General features: G+C 41.6%; 1 protein-coding gene across 1 annotated transcript in view; it reads left to right on the top strand.

Moving 5' to 3' along the window:
• The window catches only part of LOC126203727 (fatty acid-binding protein-like), a 37,597-nt gene that overhangs the window by 9,481 nt on the left and 6,300 nt on the right, over positions 1-21,816 (top strand). Inside the window, exon 2 of the mRNA XM_049938099.1 lies at positions 7,706-7,986. Within this exon, the coding sequence (XP_049794056.1) occupies positions 7,706-7,986 (281 nt within the window). The remainder of the gene's footprint in view (positions 1-7,705; positions 7,987-21,816) is intronic.

Raw genomic sequence — 21,816 nt, 5'->3', positions numbered from 1 at the left:
GGGTGGCACTTCATGCCTCGTGATCTCTCCGGACGTCTCAGCGCTGCCCGCTAACACAACACGAAGCACTGCTGACAGACAGGGCGAGAAAGGCAGGGGAATTATTTCAGTCGACGCCTACGTCGCGAATTCAGAAGTGCCGAAGTGCCGGCATATCATGTTATATATTCTGATGCCATTGTATTTTTCCTTTAATGGTCTGGGTCGACTGCAGTGGAAAAATGTTCAATTGCTGTTTCATCAGATTTGCTTTTCCTAATAAAACTTCACATTCAGATAAGGAAAAGTTTAAACGTTTTGAAACTAAACAATACTGTGCCGAAATATATTTTCTTAGAACTGGCAATGTAAAATTTGAACAATTACTTAGTTACTGTGATAGAAATGCCAACATTTAAAATCTTAATTTAATTTTATCCATATTTTGTGGCTTAAAACGTGACTCTGTTCAAAACATTGGAGGTATGAAATAAACAACGCCTTCAGTCACAACTTTTCGTGTTTTATTAACTACACGATGCATTTCGGACCCTGTCGGTCCATCGTCAAGTGTACTTTGTTTTAATACATGTTCTATTTCTTCTCCTGAATCAGGTGATATGCATATTCCTGTCGCGAAAAGGTTTAATGATTTGTTATGAATTTCATAAGTCGAAAGCAGGAGATGTGCAAAGCAGTGGAAAATGAACAATGTAAATGTAGTGGACTGTTAAGGCAGCCAGTCCACAGTGAAGTAGCCGAAAGGGCACGCGTCAACTCACGCCGTCTGGCGTTAAGTCTGGAACAGGATTCGTAATGAATGTGATAAAGAAAAGAACGTAGCTACTAGAACACTTAACTTTTATATTGTCTTTTGGTATACAGCATTCTGGATGATACAAGTGAGACTCTATCTTGAGGTACATGCAACGTTACAAATGGTTAATGGCGCCTTGCTAGGTCGTAGCCATTAACTTAGCTGAAGGCTATTCTAACTGTCTCTCGGCAAATGAGAGAAAGGCTTCGTCAGTGTAGTCGCTAGCAACGTCGTCGTACAACTGGGGCGAGTGCTAGTACGTCTCTCGAGACCTGCCTTGTGGTGGCGCTCGGTCTGCGATCCTGACAGTGGCGACACGCGGGTCCGACATATACTAATGGACCGCGGCCGATTTAAGCTACCACCTAGCAAGTGTGGTGTTCGGCGGTGACACCACAGTAAACTTACCACATAATCCAAGGAAAGCATTTTCAACGTTTTAGTACCGGCAAACATTCTTTTCTCCCTCGTTTTAGTACATGTCACTTCATTCAGGATGTACATTTGCACACACATATTTATAATGACTTCACAGATGTTTTTGTACATGGTGCTGTCAAAGATGAATTTATTCGTAGTGCTAAAGATATAACTATAAACGAATGACATATACAAGGAATAACTTTAGAATAGGATGAAACATCAAGACACGTTTCAAGAACATGTAAATGCTTTCAGGCTCAAGAATTTCGAAAAATAATTCATTGCACGACATATGTTGGAAACTAAACATGTCATCAACAGTCTATAAAACAATTTGGTAATACTACATAACGAACTCAATGGTAAGACCCTAAGTCTGTTGGAACAACTGGAGAAATACCTCCATAAGATCAAAAAACCAGAATCTATGTTAAATGAACAAACAGATTTCGGAAGCTATAGTTATTTCAATAATTTTAAAGACCTATTCTAAAGTTATTGTACATCCTGAGTAAAGTGACATGTACTAAAACGAGGGAGAAAAGAATGTTTGCCGGTACTGAAACTTTGAAAATGCTTTCCTTGGATTATGTGAAAAGTTCATGCTGTTCATTTTCCACTATTTTGCACATATTTCCCGCGTTCGACTTACGAAATTCATAACCTAACATTAAAGCTTTTCGTGGGAGGAATATGCATTTCATCTCATTCAGGAGAAGAAATAAAACATGTATTAAGACAAAGTACACCTGACGATGGACCCACATGGTCAGAAATACATCTTGTAGTTAATAAAACACGAAAAAGTTGTGACTGAAGGCGCTGTTTAATTCATACCTCCAATGATTTAAAATCTTTCTAAAAACTAAACAATGTTTTAGCAATACAAAGCCACTTTCAATGGGACAACCGTTTAATCATTCAAAATCTGACATTTGGTGGCTCAGTTAAAACACATCATATGTAAGAACCTCTTTAACCTTGAGCAATCCCTTAACACTTTAAAGGAAATGTTATTAATTTCGAACAGTTGTTTAGCAAATTAAATAACAGAACCAATACGAGTTCCACCCTCTGCTCCTGTTTCTCGTGTCACTATATATAATGGCGTGCTGGAAAGTAATGCCACCGAAATTTTTATGTGAAAACCATTAAAGCTTTTTAATGAAACAAGTGTTATTAACATCCTACGTCATTATTCTTTATATGCACATGTACGAGGTGTGGTTAGAAAAAAACCGGACTAGTACTGGTGAAACAATAAAACGAATGCAATAAGGCTGAAAGTCGCGTGGCCTATCAAGTGACTCTCGCTCCGCCTACTGCTCGAGTTTCATCTGCCTCCTGCACTCAGTCTGCCCGTGGCGTCTGTTTTAAGTAGTTGACGTTTTGTCTGTGCGTCGGAAAATGTTGAGTGTACAGAAAGAACAGCGTGTTAACATCAAATTTTGTTTCAAACTAGGAAAATCTGCAAGTGAAACGTTTGTAATGTTACTACAAGTGTACGGCGATGATTGTTTATCGCGAACACAAGTGTTTGAGTGGTTTAAACGATTTAAAGATGGCCGCGAAGACACCAGTGATGACACTCGCACTGGCAGACCATTGTCAGCAAAAACTGATGCAAACATTGAAAAAATCGGTAAACTTGTTCGACAAGATCGCCGTTTAACAATCAGAGCAGTGTCTGAGTTAACAGGAGTTGACAAGGAAAGTGTCGAACAAGTTTACCGATTTTTTCAATGTTTGCATCAGTTTTTGCTGACAATGGTCTGCCAGTGCGAGTGTCATCACTGGTGTCTTCGCGGCCATCTTTAAATCGTTTAAACCAGTAAAACACTTGTGTTCGCGATAAAGAATCATCGCCGTACACTTGTTGTAACATTACAAACGTTTCACTTGCAGATTTTCCTAGTGTGAAACAAAATTTGATGTTAACACGCTGTTCTTTCTGTACACTCAACATTTTCCGACGCACAGACAAAACGTCAACTACTTAAAACAGACGCCACGGGCAGACTGAGTGCAGGAGGCAGATGAAACTCGAGCAGTAGGCGGAGCGCGAGTCACGTGACAGGCCACGCGACTTTCAGCCTTACTGCATTCGTTTTATTGTTTCACCAATACTAGTCCGGTTTTTTTCTAGCCACACCTCGTATATCACTCAACATTGTCACCCTTGCGACGAACACATTTCTCCCAACGAGACCAGTTTGTTGATACCGTTACTACAGAATGCTTGACTTTGTTTATGGAGCCCGAGGCGTCGGAGTGTTGCAGGTGAAACAGCGCTCGTGTGTGGTCTGGAAAAAGCCATGAAGAAGGGGACGGTGCTCCATGTGTGGACAAACTGTTCAAAATCGCACCGACATAGTTACATTACATACTACCATGTTACACACTACAATTACGAACCCTCTAGTGGCAGAGGCAGCAAATATATAGACGTGATGAATAAAGATGTAGAATGTTAACAAAGTTTCTTTTATTTGAAAAGATTTAAGAGTTTTCAATAGAAAGTTTGGAGGCATTACTTTCTAGCCCTAGTATATACCAAGACTTAAGATGGATGCATTTATGTGAGAATGAAAAGCTTGTTCAGTTTTCTAATGTATACATGTCACCGAATTGGACCATCTCATCCAATACAAATATCCGGAAACTTTTCATCCAGAAATTTGCGGACGTTTACGGATCAGTGTGGTGGTGTCCCATCCTCCTGGAATACGGCAACACGTTGCAAGTGTTCCAGCTGTGGCATAGCAAACTTTAGTAATATGTCCAGTTAAACGTCACCGTTGGCGGCAGACTCGATGAAAAAGAATGGAGCAATGATGCAACTGTGCATAAGTCCTCACCAAAAATTAACCTTGAGACTCTCTATTTCACGTGTAACATGAGGATGCTGTGAACCACATATACGAAAGTTATGACAATAAAGTTTGCTGGGTGCATGAAACCTTGTCTCATCAGAGAAACAAATCTCATCTGAAAAGTCTTTGTTTGCGTCAATATTGTCTAGCATATCCACTGCAAAGAGTTCACATCGAGGTTTGCCCGAAGGCCTTAATGCACCTCATAGATACATAGCAGTAAGCTCTTATGCAAGACATTGTGCACAGTTGACCGTCTCCATTCCAAGTCACTGGCCACCGTCCGCACCGATTTGGTAGGGCTCCTTGCAAACACCTGCCGTATTTTGTCCACATTGGCCTCTGAAACAGTTGGGCGACCGCCCGTTTTAATGGACAACACTACCTGTTTCCATAAATGGTCGGGACGGTAGTTGATGGGCAACCGCCCGCTTTTTATGGACAACACTACCCGTTTCCATAAATGGTCGGGACGTTAGTTGCCTTCCATACAGTGTTCCAAAGTTTCGTTGCACTTCGGTATCGGGCGTCGTCTGTACGAATCATGCCACACACTGAGCTTTCTTCTGTGGCGTCTGCATTTTATCAGGTTCAGTTTTGCGTAATATTGCGTCACCTGCAGGATAAAAGGACCTTAAGAATTATGTTATGACATGTTGAAAACTTTACAATATTACTTGAAAATACAGCTCTTCGGTTGCACAGGTAAAAAATTTTCAACTTTACCTAATTTCAACTGCTCTAAGGCAGCCTTCATCAGAAATAAAAAAATTTTACATTACCTATAACAGAGTTTTGGAATAATATAAAAATTATTAAATTAAACATACGTAATAAAATTACATCTTAGCTAACTGCTACGGTACAGTACACAAAGAAAGCATACTTACATAGAGTAAATAGTTATGAAATGGTTTAGAGCAACAGTGCTCACATTAAAGATAAAAATATATTTTTACATTATAAAATTTTCTTAGCAATGCTAAGGGTCGCTTGTGCGGCCGGCACTGTAAGCAGCATCAGACTGACAGGCGCGCGCACCGTCGATGTTAGCAAGTCGGCACCTTGTATCGCGCCATCTAGTATTGAATGCTTGTAATTTACAGTGACAACAGCTGTCAGAAGCCTTGGAACAGGAGTGCACGTAATGTGCTGATTATATTATGTCAGACAGTATGTAACAGAACGAAAGTTGAACAAAATATTATACTGTAAAACAGGGAGAGAGAGAACTAATATTTAAGGCTACAGTACGGGAAGCATAATAGCAATATTCCGCGTTAAGTGATTTTAAGCAAGGGCTTTATACCATCAAAGAAATTTTTATCACGTAATTGTAATTGCTCATTGAGGATTAAATGGTCGTTACGGGAAAAATGTTTGAAAATTTCCAACTGTTCAAGAATATCAAGCCTGAAGCCTTTCTTTTCCGTATGTAAGATACTAATATCATGAACACGCTCTGGTGGGCAGTTTGCGGGTTTAAATCACCTCGGGGTATAACCATGCAGTGCATATGACCTGCGGTCGTCGCACGATGCCGCTGGCAGCAGTCCACATACGCAGAGGTGTGATGGTGTATGTCAGCGTACAGTGCAGCGAGTAAGTGTGCAGATGTTTTTAGACGTGCTAATGGTGGCTTTGTGTTGAAAATGGCTCTAAGAACACATATTGATGAGGTCATAAGGGGTAGAATACTAGGGCGACTGGAGGATGGTCAATAGCTGGCAAAAGCATGGGCCCTCCATGTGCCACAAAGTGTGATCTCAAGATTTTGTCAACGATTCCAGCAGACAGGAAACGTGTCCAGGCGCTACAGTATGGGCCGTCCACAGTGTACAACACCACAAGAACCACGGAGTACTGCAGGTAGCCTTGCTCGGGACCTTACTGCAGCCACTGGAACAGTTGTCTCCAGACACACAGTCTACAGACGACTGAACAGACACTGTTTATTCGCCCGGAGACCTGCAAGCTGCATTCCACTGACCCCTGGTCACAGGAGAGCCCGTAAAGCCTGATTTCAAGAACACAGTGCATGGTCGTAGGAACAGTGGTCACAGGTTATATTCACGGAAGAGTCCAGGTATAGTCTGAACAGTGATTCTCGCCGGGTTTTCATCTGGCGTGAACCAGGAACCAGTGTCCTTGAAAGAGACCTGTATGGTTCAAAATTGTTCAAATGGCTCTGAGTACTATGGGAATTAACTGCTGAGGTCATCAGTCCCCTATAACTGCTTAAACCCAACTAACCTAAGGAAGTCACACCATCCATGCCCGAGGCAGGATTCGAAGCTGCGACCGTAGCGGTGGCGCGGATCCAGACTGTAGCCCCTAGAACCGCTCGGCCACACCGGCCGGCACCTGTATGGAGGTCGTGGTTTGATGGTGTGGGGTGGGACTATGATTGGTGCACCCTTGCTTGTCTTTGACAGAGGAACTGTAACAGGTCAGATGTATCGGGACATCATTTTGCACCAGTATGTCCGCCTTTTCAGTGGTGCAATGGGTCCCACCTTCCTCCTGATGGATGACAACGCACGGCCCCACTGAGCTGCCATCGTGGGAGAGTACCTTGAAACAGAAGATATCCGGTGAATAACGTGGCCTGCCTGATCTCCAGACCTAAACCCCATCGAGTACATCTGGTGAAACGTCCCCTTAGAAAAATTATATACGACTGTGCTTAAACTGACACACTATATTTTTAGCGCAACGCAATCTGACTTTAAAAAATCCCTACAAAAGAATGGCCCTGACTAACATTAACCTATACCTTCCACAAATCACTTACCTCACCAAAAATCTTCGTTACTCGAACTACTGCAAAACAGCGAGCGCCACTACTGCCAGCTAAATAAAAGATTCAAACTACGGAAGGCACTAATTACTGATAGGCATAGTTAGCAAATGAAAGATTTTAATAGAGAAAAAAAATGTATTTACCTTATTAGTCATCAAAGGTCATAATATATATAGCAGTTCATGATATCCAGTCTTACAAATTTCCAGATTCCGCCATTTCTCTCCCCACATCCACCACTGCTGGCGGCTCACCTCCAACTGCCGAACGCTATGCGCTGTTAACATCCAGCTGCCCAATACTACAATGGAAGACAACAATGCAAACTAGCCACAGACTGCACACAGCACAGCCAGTGATTTTCATACAGAGCGCTACGTGGCGTTACAAATAAGAAAACCTAAACAGCCTACTTACACTGGCATGCTCTCGATCGTCGTATCGGTACACATCTTCAAACTCCTACGACACTTCAGGAGCTTCGACAGGCACTGGTGCAAGAATGGGAGGCTATACCCCAGCAGCTGCTCGACCACCTGATCCTGAGTATGCCAACACGTTGTGCGGCCTGTGTACATGTGCACGGTGATGATATCCCATACTGATGTCGGAAACAGAATGGTTTTCTCAACTTATCACCAATACTGTGGACTTACAGATCTGTGTTGTGTGTGTTCCCTATGACCTATGCTATTAGCGCCAGTTTTACGTAGTGCCAAGTTGTATGGCATCACATTCTATAATTGTCCTTAATTTATGAGCATGAGTGTAGTACTGGATGTGAAGTTAACGGTTAGTGCGATGTTGCAGGTGTGGGCTACCTAATCCGCAAGATGGCGCAGGTGGTGAACCCGTACATCGAACTGAAGCGGGACGGCGACACGTACACGCTGACGTCCAGCTCGTCATTCAAGCACCGCGAGCTCAAGTTCCGGCTGGGCGAGGAGTTCGAGGAGGAGCGCCACGACGGGGCCCTCGTCAAGGCGGTCATCACGCTGCAGGACGAGAGTACGCTTTTCCACCGCCAGATGGCCGACGACGGCAAGAGCGCCACCGTCACCAGGCACTTCACGCCCGAGCAGGTCACCATTGTGAGTCTCCACACGGCACTCACTACTACCGTAGTATAAGGGCATGGATATTTGTAGGATAATTAACATTGTCGATTTGAATAGTTGTTCACAATGTATATGCAATAGTACGAAAATCAGTACACCCACAAAGGCAGTCAAATGGTATTGCATTTTGATGCCAGTAGTATGCCATATAAAGACATCAACGATGTAGGTGGTAGTCCCCCCCTCCCCAGGGCCCCATTTTTCCCCACCCCTCCTTCTCCCAAAGTGGATTTTCCTCCTTCCCTCCCTTAGTCCCTGCACACCCTCCTCGGCTGTTTTCCTCTTCCGTCCCTTCCCTTCCCAGCCCTCCTTCGGCGCGCCACCCACCTCCTCCCCCTTTCTCTCCCCTCCTCCTCGCCTCCTTCCCCTTCTTCCCATTTCCCTTGACCCCCCCCCCCTCCCATACAGATCCTCCCAGGTTTATATTCGGTATCAGTGTGCTACGATGGTGTTGTGTTTTGGTGCCATTCTACAGTGTCATCTAGTGATGTGGGTTTTAATGAGTGCTCGATCTGATAGTTGTCGATGAAGTTCCTTGTTTCTCCGCTCGTAATATGGTTGTTTTACTTGTTCTACGGACTTTTATGGTCCAGCCGTACTTTGCCTGGTACCTTTTAATGTAGTGTGTGTGTTTTTCTTTTTGTGTAACATACTTTTTTAGATTTATCTCCGATTTGTGAGTCACCGCTTTGTAAGTCTTATTTGCTTCTGTTCCGCCTTTTTTGTCTCTATATTCCGCCATGTTATCTCCTTTATATTATTTTTTTAAATGTCTTCCTGTCTATTTATGTCTCTTGGCTGAAGAGTAGCGCTTATGCTGCTGCCAGCCCGCCCCTGATGGGGAATGGAAATGACAATGAAGGAAAAAAAAAGATAGACGGCTCTGCGTGGTGCTGGTGTGTGCGTACGTGCTTTTACTGCAGATAGTAAGCAGATACTATTAGTGACAGTGCGTGTTGAGTACATAAACCACGTTTGTGACACTGACATACGGAAAATCGTTATCGTGAGGCCAAAAAGCAAAAATCAATACGTAAAAGTAAGTGGTTCACTCTAACAATCGAATCGTCAAGTCATTGAACTGTCAAATACAGTTACTGATAATTACGTTAGGCTGGGCGCACTGCAGGAACAGAACGAAAGACGTGAGCAAAATAAAAAAATATCTGAGACAGAGAAATGGTTACTCTTTCGCAAATCAAGAGCCACAAACAGTTATTCTTCTCACCTTCTTGCTGATTTACAGTTCCTAGTAACTGTCAGAAGTGTATGACAAATTTTGGTATATAGCGAACATCTCACATTCAAGAAACGGTTGCAGAAACCCGTTCTAACACCCAAATATAAACAGGCTACCGTCTAGTTTGCTGAAAGACATCTGTCATGGACTTCAGAACGGGATAAAGTGATCTTCAGTGATTAGAAGAAGTATAATTTAGATAGGCAGGATGGATATCGATATTACTGTTATAATCTGAAAACTGAGCATCAGTTAAGAATGAGCAGAAATTGTGATGGCGAAAGTGCAATGATGTGGGCAGCCTTTTGCACTGAAGGTAAGTGACGCATCGCTTGGCAGAACATTTGAGTGAACTCTTAATATGTACACTAAGATGCTAGAGACAGAATTTATGAGAATATGAGGATCTATGGGACGAAAAACTCTAATGCTTCAAGAAGTACGTTTCTGTGTATGTTTCTGCTACAATAAAAAAGTGATTTGAAGATAAAAATATCGGTCTTGCTCTGGCCTGCATGTGGTCCTCACTTGAATCCAGTGGAGAATCTTCGGAAAATATTTTTAAGGCGTTTTTGACTCGACAGAAGGCAACATGAGTCCATACATGAGCTGAAAAGAGAGATGCGAGAAGAGTGGGCGACAGTTTCACTCCAAGAACTACAAACCCTGACAAAATGAATGTCGAAGACGATTTTAGAGGCATAAAGGGGAACTAAGTTTGGACAAAGTACTAACAATGTAATAGCACAACAGGACACTTAGTGCCTATATAATAATTTCCACACAAGAAATGCAAACGACTTATTTTGATATTCATGTTATGAAAGAAACTTTGTACAAATAATTCATGAATGTTTGTGCCTTATACGTGTCTACTACTTTCGTAGTAAATTCGATGTACACTATGTGATCAAAACTATCCGGACACCTAGCTGAAAATGACTTACAAGTTCGTGGCGCCCTCCATCGGTAGTGCTGAAATTCAGTATGATGTTGGCCCACCCTTAGCCTTGATGACAGCTTCCACTATCGCAGGCATACGTTCAATCAGATGCTGTAAGGTTTCTTGGGGAATGGCGGCCCATTCTTCACGGAGTGCTGCACTGAGGAGAAGTATCGATGTCGGTCGGTGAGGCCTGGCACGAAGTCGTCGTTCCAAAACATCTCAAAGGTGTTCTCTAGGATTCAGGTCAGGTCTCTGTGCAGGCCACTCCATTACAGGGATGTTGTAGTCGTGTAACCACTCCGCCACAGGCCGTGCATTACGAACAGGTGTTCAATCTTGTTGAAAGACGCAGTTACCTTCCCCGAATTGCTCTTTAACAGTGGGAAGCAAGAAGGTGCTTAAAACATCAATGTAGGCCTGTACTGTGATAGTGCCACGCAAAACAACAAGGGGTGCAAGCCTCCTCCATGAAAAACACGACCACACCATAACACCACCGCCTCCGAATTTTACTGTTGGCACTACACAAGCTGGCAGATGACGTTCACTGGCATTCGCCATACCCACACCCTGCCACCGGATGATCGCGACATTGTGTACCGTGATTCGCCACTTCACACAAACGTTTCTCCACTGTTCAATCGTCCAATGTTTACACTCCTTACACCAAGCGAGGCGTCGTTTGGCATTTACTGGCGTGATGTGTGACTTACGAGCAGTCGCTCAACCATGAAATCCAAGTTTCCTCACCTCCCGCCTAACCGTCTTAGTACTTGCAGCGGGTCCTGATACCGTTTGGAATTTCTGTGCGATGGTCAGGACAGATGTCTGCCTATTACACATTACGACCCCCTGCAACTGTCGGCGGTTTCTGTCAATCAACAGACGAGGTCGGCCTGTACGCTTTTGTGCTGTACGTGTGTCTTCACGTTTCCACTTCACTATCACATCGGGAACAGTGGACCTAGGGATGTTTAGGAGAGTGGAAATGTCGCGTACAGACGTATGACACAAGTGACACCCAATCACATGACTACGTTCGAAATTCATGAGTTCCATGGAGCGCCCCATTCTGCTCTCTCACGATGCCTTAATGACTACTGAGGTCGCTGATAAGGATTACGTGGCAGTAGGTGGCAGCACAATGCACCTAATACGAAAAACGTATGTTTTGGGGGGTGTCCGGATACTCTTTATCACCTAGTGTATGTATGCTTGAGACATTGTATTATTACTTTCGTGGAGTCCTGGCTTTATACTGACTTCCACTACTGAATACGTCACTTATACAGCTCCTTCCTTCTGTACTTGCTGTGTTCGTCAGTGTAATAAGGTGGATGAATGCTCTAGAGCGTATCAAACACTATAGAATTATAAAAACATAGATGTATTTATTCGCACTGTGCTGAGTACACGGAACTAGGTATCCTGCAGGCTGTAGTGTCTGCACGGTCTGTCTCCCTGCTCCAATATAGTGGCTGTCACGGAAATAGGCAGATAAGCTCATCTCGACATCCCACTGCAGTGTCGGTGATGACTTCAGATTGTAGTAAAAACTCTGAAAAGAGAGACATGCATATTTTCAGTTTAGAACATGATGGAGTACTTTCCAAAAGAGAATTCTTGCCAGATGCTAAGAGAAAAAATAAAAACTAACGTTACAAGAAGTTTCAAGGAAAAATATTCTTTTACTTCAAACTGTGGGAAAAGCAGAACCACTGACATATTTAGACTGAAAATAATATATGAACATTCTCAAAGTTTATACAAGCATATAATCGATATTTTATCGTGAAAACATAAAGGTATTCCGAGATAAAAAATAAAATACCCTAAGAAGCTTGTAACTGTTCCGCCTGCGCAACGAAAAATGTCGTCGCTGATGAATTTTCATTCTGTTGGATCTTGTAGAAACTTCCAACGAGTAAGTTGTTAAGACATGAACATGTGAGACATCATAATTGCATCGTGTCATGCATGAGCACATTTCAGTTACAATAGACTTTGTGTATGATAGTGCGCGAGTACTTGAGTGCCAGCACCAGGATTTCAGTTCTGACGGCTCGCTTTAATATGAGCGAGAATATCAGTACCTCCCGAAAATTTTTAATCTGCAGTTCTTGCTGAAGCTTTGTCACTGCACCCATCACTCAGATCGCCCATTTACGTTATGTCTCTGTATTCCATGAAATTTTTTTGCGTTCATTAGACTTCCTAAATTAAAAATCAAGAGTGTTGAAGACGAAGAATGGTGGTCTCCGACCCAGAATAATTAATTTTTTCATTCTGAACTTTTCTAGCCGTCGGATACTCTTTTCTGTTGTAGTGTCGAAGAATTCTTCTAAGCACAAAATATTCCATAATTTCCCGTTTCATTTATATCTCTTTCTTAGAGAATTAGAGTACCTGCTCACATACAGAGGTTCTGCCGATGTTACAGCACTCCTAATACAAAGCACAGTCTATTCGGAAATACCACAAGTTTTTGTTTCCATTTTATGAATTTGCACAAAATTTATGTTATTCCTGGCTGCTTCACTGCTGGCCAGACCAGTAAAAAAAAAAAAAAGTCTTCAATACGTTCGATTAGGCAATCTTAGTTGTTTTCGAATGTCTTGTCCCTTCACACACTCCGATCAGTGTACGCTCATTATCAAACAAACGTTAATGTAGCATTCCACGGAAGACTAAAAGCACACGATATTACATTGTTAGTGCATGTGGCAACACAACTATGAGGTGAGCTGGTCGCAGCGCTTAGCGCAGCGGGTTGCAGGGAGCGGCTGTCACCTTGAGGTGCCTGATTTCGTGACAGCTACTCTACTGCTGATTATCAGTATTCACTTGCAGTCAGGAAAGCGACAGCATAAGGCTAGGTTCGTAAGGTCTCACTGCACTGTCATCCTTACGCTTAGCGTGATCTGAGAGTAGCCTAAGGATAATGTAAAATGGAGCTCTTGTGTGTGGTAACTTAAAAGGACGCTCAGACCAGTCACGGTCGCGTCGTGTGTGGGCAAAGAAGACCATCACTGATAACGCATGAGTCATTTCAGATAGGGCATGTATTCCTCTACTAGCAATTTTCATTCAGTCGAGTTTAAACGTTTCTACAGTTTTAAACTGCTGATAGTTGTTCAAACGCCAGGAAGGTTACCATATAGCGAAATTTTACGTATTACGAGGTGTGGCTAGAAAAAAAACCGGACTAGTACTGGTGAAACAATAAAACGTATGCAATAAGGCTGAAAGTCGCGTGGCCTGTCACGTGACTCTCGCTCCGCCTACTGCTCGAGTTTCATCTGCCTCCTGCACTCAGTCTGCCCGTGGCGTCTGTTTTAAGTAGTTGACGTTTTGTCTGTGCGTCGGAAAATGTTGAGTGTACAGAAAGAACAGCGTGTTAACATCAAATTTTGTTTCACACTAGGAAAATCTGCAAGTGAAACGTTTGTAATGTTACAACAAGTGTACGGCGATGATTCTTTATCGCGAACACAAGTGTTTGAGTGGTTTAAACGATTTAAAGATGGCCGCGAAGACACCAGTGATGACACTCGCACTGGCAGACCATTGTCAGCAAAAACTGATGCAAACATTGAAAAAATCGGTAAACTTGTTCGACAAGATCGCCGTTTAACAATCAGAGCAGTGTATGAGTTAACAGGAGTTGACAAGGAAAGTGTCGAACAAGTTTACCGATTTTTTCAATGTTTGCATCAGCTTTTGCTGACAATGGTCTGCCGGTGCGAGTGTCATCACTGGTGTCTTCGCGGCCATCTTTAAATCGTTTAAACCACTCAAACACTTGTGCTCGCGATAAACAATCATCGCCGTACACTTGTTGTAACATTACAAACGTTTCACTTGCAGATTTTCCTAGTTTAAAACAAAATTTGATGTTAACACGCTGTTCTTTCTGTACACTCAACATTTTCCGACGGACAGACAAAACGTCAACCACTTAAAACAGACGCCACGGGCAGACTGAGTGCAGGAGGCAGATGAAACTCGAGCAGTAGGCGGAGCGAGAGTCACGTGACAGGCCACGCGACTTTCAGCCTTATTGCATTCGTTTTATTGTTTCACCAGTACTAGTCCGGTTTTTTTCTAGCCACACCTCGTATATACGTACAGCATAGTACAATGGGTACACTACAAACACTTTCATGTTCAGAAAAAAATAGAACAACTTGAACGACTAGAGATAGGATTTTCATATTCACAGTTACAGGACATGTACACTGGTATGTTCTGCAGAAGTGATTAGCATTTCAGTCACCTCGGTTCAGCATGTGTCATGTTGCCTAGTATGCACAAGGTCCGCCATGGGTCCTGATAACATGTTCCATGCGTGACAGCATCGACGTGTATAAGGCATGAATGGCGTCCTGTGGCATAGCCACCCCGGCTACATTCAATTTGTTTCAAAGTTCATCGTGTTGGTTCGCATTGGGTCACAGCACTAAACCCATCGTTTCACCATATCCCATACATTTCCAATTGGTGACAAGTCTAGTGATCTGGCGGGCCAGGGCAAAGGCTGACGTCCTGTGACACTGCGAAGGCAGATGTTCAAGCAGCAACATGCGATCATGCGTTGTCATGATGAAAAATGCCGTTTGGGGTTTTTTTGCAGAGAGGGTGTCATTCACTCAGGCCATAGCGGTGACAGTGCGATGGACACAAGCGGTCTGAGGCGCTGCAGTCATGGACTGTGCGGCTGGTCCCGGCGGAGGTTCGAGTCCTCCCTCGGGCATGGGTGTGTGTGTTTGCCCTTAGGATAATTCAGGTTAAGTAGTGTGCAAGCTTAGGGACTGATGACCTTAACAGTTAAGTCCCATAAGATTTCACGCACTTTTTTTTTCTTTTTTTTTGCGCTGGACACGCGGAAACTGTGATTTCTCGTTGTGTCCATTATCTGCATACTCCTTAAGGCCTTGAGTTGTCGCTGTATGTCTTGTGTGAATGCAGTCACTGTAATGCTGCTTCCCCTGTCTGCGGCGAACCAAAATGCGGCCATCATTTTCAAACAAACAGGACTAGAATTCGTCTGAAAACACAATCTTATGCCATTCCTGTACCCTTGACATCGTTCCAAACACCACTGCCGTCTAGCATTTCTCTGCACATTGGAGAAGTAGACGACACATGCGTAACCCACGCTATAATAAACAGCAATAGACGGGCACCTCTGATAATGTTACCCTGTTGCGCCACAGTCGAGGAGGAAGCTTATCTACCTGCAGATGCCTTTTGGATGAGGTGTCATTCTTCTCCAAGGGTGGTCTGTGTGGTGCGACCTGACCCACCTCATCGTATTCTACTGTCTTTCATGAACCATTCTGTACACACCCATTGCACTGTCGATACACTTCATCCCACACTAGCAGCAGTTTCCTGGATGGATGCATCACATTCTCTCATTCCAATAATGCATCCTCTTTCAAACTCACTGTTTTGATGGTACGGTTCGCATGTACATCAGCGAGGCACCCTGCACATCTGCTCAAGTCAGACTGAACCATTATCTTCGCTTTATAGCGACAACAAGAGCCGCAGGTACGTTTCTACTGGTAGGTGGTGTTGCACTGCCGTATCGATACTGAACCTGTAGGAAGACGTGGTTCAAATACTAATCATTTCTGCAGAAAATACTAATGTACTTGTCCTGTGAATATGAACGTTCTATCACCAGTCGCTGAAGGAGTTCAGTTTTGTCTGAACATGAGTGTACATTTCCACTGTTTGGGCGCAACAGACAAACCAGACACGCGAGGGCTGTGTTTGCAGATGTGCCAGTCTATCTCACCTCGTAAAAGTTCTCCAGTACCAGGTCGTGACCTCACTGAGATGCTGTAGCGCTGTTAAGTCAAAACTGTTGCAAACTGAGGAAACAATCTGCAGTAGGGAACACATCATTTCTTTTCAGGGATGCTATTTTTATTACAGGTTGTAAGTCTTGCCACAGCACTGTGTTCCAACAAATCTATACTTGCGCTCTTTGATTACATTCACAAGTACCATTTGCTGGTACATTAATTCAATAATGCCTAACCACACTTCATAGTAATACGATCGTCCTTGACGATACTTTAGTAATATTTATCCGCACGACGGCGATTTTGGGATTTTGGGCTGTCACATTGGCGTCTGGTTACGACACGTTCAGTAATGTGATTTTCCATAAGAATTCATTGTTTCCATCACCATTACGACTGTTTACTTTGTTCGTTTACGCAATATTCTCTTTAATAAACTATTAATACTATTTTCTAAACTGATGAGATAAACCACCAATATTGTCATCCACCGTGGTCCCCCCTATCTTAACCACTCACAGCGAAAGGAAATCTTGTGCGACTATGTCACACAGGAATCTCCACGTAGCGTTCTGCCCAGACCATATGTTTTGTGACATATTGCATCATATCATAAATATTCGATACCGATTGTAACATAATTATTTTTTCAAAATGTAAAATTCTCGCTGACAATGAAAAGTTTGAAAAACTGATGATCCAGGAGCTTACTTTCCAGCTCCCTTGATCAAACTCCTAACAAGCTTCCTCACCTTCAATCTTACTACTACATAAAATAGTTTGGACATATAGGTTCACTTTTTATCGCCAGTTTTTCTGTCGTTTTTAGCTATGTAGCCTTTAACTTATCATAACTTTCCATTTCTTCACACATGCTCGTCCTTTTTCTAAAAACTATCTCATATACGGAGGCACTAAAAACAACATAAAATTAACATTCCATAATGAGGCACCTTGTCGTCTAAGGAACTCTCCACTTATTACATATTGCTTCTTTCGATTGGAGTGAAACTCCAGTTGAGGGTCAGTTGATACTGGTACTGTTGCTGCCAGTTTTCCCGTGGTCCCTCATTGACACTGGGCAGTTCAACAATATTCTCTCCATTCCACAGCAGATAGATCAATCAGAATTTTAGCATGCAACAGAAGACATTAACACTGATTAGTTACAAGTCATACTACGTAAAGAATTGCAACTTTGGTTAATCACTCATTTCTCTTATTTCTGCCTTAATATTAATTCAACCTTACTCCTCGTTGCTCCCTATTTCACTACTACGAACGTTGCAAGTCTTTTCTAACTGATAGTGAGTTTGATTTCGCCAGATGCGACTTTGACAGTTTCTCTCTCTAACAATGTCTTTTTTTTTAAAAAAAAAAGAAAAAATACCTTGGGTAGCCGACCAGCTGCGCCCTGCTCCGAGGCATCCACTGACCACTGAGATCCTTTCGCCTCCAATCTGCAAACAAGCCACTTCCATTAGTGTTCCTCAGCGCCATATATACCGCCTTAGTTATTATCTTTACAGACTTTCTACATATAACATGCACATCTTATTGTGTGTTTTATTGCAACTGTGACAATACAGACATTGCTTTATTTTTTTCTTTTAGAATGCAGAGATTCTACAGTCGCCTGATAGATTTTCTTGTAAGAGCATTGTTCCTTTTTATAATCACCTCGTATTTATACATTTATAATTACTGCTTCTTTGATTTGTGTTCTTGTCAATCTGATCAGTAAATGCTGCTTGCACCCCTCTCAGTAGTGTCTCTACAAAAATAACAGCTCCTATGGTGGTACTTTATTGATGATCGGTGAACAAATTTCTCTGTCTTTGACTTATCATATTTGTTCTAACTTAAAAAGCTTATTTTATGAAAATGATATTAACTGTTAATAATCTAAGTATTATATACACTCATGTCATAGTCATTCATTATACTTTCCAGCTTACTTGTCGCCTACTATTGTTCCCTCTCTATCAGTACTGTTAGTGTAGGAGTTACTTAACCTCTACTCAATAATATCTTAATTAACCATCTAGTGGCAGAATATTCGTTGCCCACTGAATAAACTTCGCATCAAATATCTACTGTCATGCAGTACACTGATTGTCACTTACATTCAATAGTCTCCTCTATATCTTTATAATCTGTTATATCATGCTGGTGACATATTCGACTCAGTGACTTACCTCATACATTAGTTTGGAGATTTCTTACCTCATTTTGTTAATTCTCTCTTCATACTCATCAGTGCTATCTGATGAAGGTGTTTGTTTATTGATTTATGGAGTATGTCTGTTTATCTATCATTCTCTGTCCATATACTTATCATTGTTTACCACAATATGTTAATATTTATTTGATAAAATCTTAAGGCGTTTGTGCGCCATTTGTCATTCATCCCATCCACTCTATAAATTGTTCTTTGCTTTTCTTCTAATTACCTTAATACACCATCTGATACTTCTTCTGTTGACTATCTTATCATAGCATGATTAGTTTTATTTCAACTTTATGGATCTTGTTCAGTACTCACACTGCTTTCTAGTGTCGCTTTTTCTTAGTTTCATAGAGAGATGGGTGGATAAAGATTAGCTTTATGCTTTAACGATTGGCAGAATACAGCGAGATTGCTTGCTCATACACAAACACAAGGCCCTTTTGGTCATCATCTACATAATCTTGATAAGATGACTAAGGTCTCGCTGTTAACTACGATACTATCTTTTTAATTCCACAGTGTTGTGCACCCCTTTATTCCGATTTGTTTAATTGTTGTATCTCTCATCCTTTAGCTGAGTGAATTTATAGGATTCTTCGTATATCTGGTAAAAATTTATGTTGGCATTGATTTCTGAGGATTTGTGTCTCGTCTCAACTAACATCACATCATCTAGGCTGAACGTTTCCGATCCAATCCTTTTATGGTTCTTTAAGTTTCTTTGCTCTGCCTTGTCTTTTATTACATACAGTGCAGTATTCTTTTGTTATCGACTGTGAGATTGTTATTTGGGGTGAATGACAGTGAGTTTGTGATTAAGTTTGTAGCTTTCTTGCTGGTTAACAATTCCACAGGTGATATTCCTGTAGTTGAATAGGTTAACTCATCATCACCACTTCGAATTATATAATGCATCCATACCATCTGAAATGATTTTTTTTTTTTTTTTTTTTTTTTTTTAGAATTTAGTTCTCTCATAATTATTCTGGAAGGAATAGAAGGATAATGTTTCCGTCGTGCGGCCATAATCAAGTCGGAAACCTTTTCACATGATTCACCAGAGTACAGATGACAACTCCACCAATGCACTGCCATTTTGTACCTGTGTACGCGATACTTCCGCCATCCCTGTATGTACGTATCGCTATCCCATGACTTTCTTCGGCAAAGTGTAGATTCCAGCAAGTCTCACGCAGTGACATGTCTATTTTCTTAATAATAAAACCACTGAACTGTATCGTCTTCATTTCCCGTGACAAATGAGTATAGGCATCTTGCACAATACATTTTAGCAAAGACATTGTTTTATTAACTTGAATGGTGATCACTATACCTAACGAGGTCGTTATGCCTTAGGGCGCCACCAGACAAGAAAATCATAATCGAAATAAGCCAAAGACAAAAAGTGGAGGGAAGTACATTTTATTGAATGCTGCACCACACTTAAAAGTGACACAAGCACATGACCTATTTCTCAACATAGTTACCAGGTCTCTTGCAACAACGCTCGGAGCATTTCCTGGTGAATGTGTGTGCAATCCAGGCGTTTAGCCTGCAACTATCGTTCGATCCAGTTTGCTTCAACTAGAGATGCTTTACGACTAATGGACAGGTGGAGTTGTGAATTCTAAAAGAGACTGAAAACAAACTGCTGTGTCGCGTAACAGGTTGAAGAGGGGGAAAAATACGAATTAACGAAAGTGAAATGTAGTTTGGTGGAACACATAGTAAAGTGATTGCATAGAATATGGCACAAAAAGAGCTCTTTGATTTATTCGAAAAAAATGAACAAGTAATATTACTGAATACAGCTATATGACATTAAAAAACTTTAGGACATATCACGAATTAGTTTGGTACTTTACAGCACCTCTCTTGGGAGACAGAGAAACACTCTTTCAATCGGTGAGAGCGACCACTCCCCTCACTCGCCAGTTGATTGGGATGAACGCGTAAAGCATAGGCTCTGATTTTGACATTTTTGGCCATCGAAATGATGTCTTTTTACACTGATCTGTGTTGTCATTCAGCTACTTAATGTATTAATGGTTTCCTTACCATTAAGATGATTAAGTACATCAATAAGTTTAAGATTAGGCAGTTTTTCACACATGGTGATTCGCTTCACTGCGCTCATTAGAGGTTATAATCGTCTTGATAATGGGAATTATGAATTGGAGGCTTTACCTCCCAGAAACTCACGGCATGTTTAGATGAGGACATGAACTACAAGTACGGAAGGACCAAAGATTAATTTTCTAGGATATGATGCCAAGGATAATATCAAAGAGACACTGATGAAGGACGATGAGAGAGAAGTTGCTGAAGCATTTCAATCTAAAATTAGTATGAAGCTGTATCATTTAAAGGTGTCAGCCATGGTGGATTCAGGATGCGAAACAAGTATCATAGCATAAAACGTTCATATAGGACTAAGGTAAGTAATGAGATCCTGTTGTTACAGGTGCAAGGAATAAGAACAGTCACAGCATGTGGAGATAAACGTAAGCTAATAAGAAGACAGATTCTGTTAGCCTTTCAGGTCGGTGGGATAAACTATACAGTGGTAGTACCCAGACCAAGTATGAACTGGTTGATAAGTGAGCAACTCAGATAAAATAGATTTTGACAAAGGTAAAATCACTGTAAATGGGAATGAAATAATAAATTCATGGAGAAGGTATGAAATGCCTACAGAGAAGAATGCAGAGATGAAAGTAAAGATAATGTGGGAACATTTGTTGTGGGATGTACAAGAAAGATAGTTCGAATCGATGATTGAAGATATACTTGTACATACAGGTAATGGCATACATGCTGAGATTAACATCAAAGGGTTTCAGAAATAAAAGAGTTGACTGCTACTGATGCATATGAGTTAACCGTGTTTGATGGAAAACATTGTGCGTAAATTTGTGGTTGTATCACATGATGCCTTTAGAATGTGACCACATCCTGTCCCAGTACGGAAAAGAGAGGTATTTGATAAAGAGATGATTGACTGAGAGGTATGGAATTAGTTATTCTAGTAGTGGTTTTGAAACAAGACGTATCAGTATGAACTGCGCTAGATGCAGGGGCTATCAGTAAGATCATAGTGCCGCAAATGGCTCGATCAGAGTCTCAAGAGAAACTTGTACAGAAATTTAATGATACAAGAGTAATGTGCAGCATTGATTTAACATCTAACTTTGGCAAGTGCCCTTAGATGAGGTATGCAGGAAATACACAGCCTTTGTCTGGGGAATGGGGAGGGGTGAAGATTCCACTCCCATTTGGCCTGAAAATATCGACTGCAGTATTTATTTCAAAGTTAGACACAGTGTTAGGTAAGGATTCACTGGTGAAGGCAATGTTCTATGCAGACAACATATTAATAGCCACAAGAAGTTGGAATGAACATCGTCAAGTATTAAAAGAGTTCTTAGCGACATCTAAACTAAAATCGTAAAAATCAAAATTTGAAAGAAAGGAAATAAAATTTCTAGGATATATTACTTGAGCTTCTGAAATAAGAGCAAATCCTGAGAAAATGGAAGCTATTATGGACTTTCTTGGTCCCAAGAATAGA

Source organism: Schistocerca nitens, chromosome 9 (genome assembly GCF_023898315.1).
Source record: "Schistocerca nitens isolate TAMUIC-IGC-003100 chromosome 9, iqSchNite1.1, whole genome shotgun sequence".
In the NCBI taxonomy this organism is placed as follows: domain Eukaryota; kingdom Metazoa; phylum Arthropoda; class Insecta; order Orthoptera; family Acrididae; genus Schistocerca; species Schistocerca nitens.
This window is presented reverse-complemented; position numbering and strand designations above follow the sequence as displayed.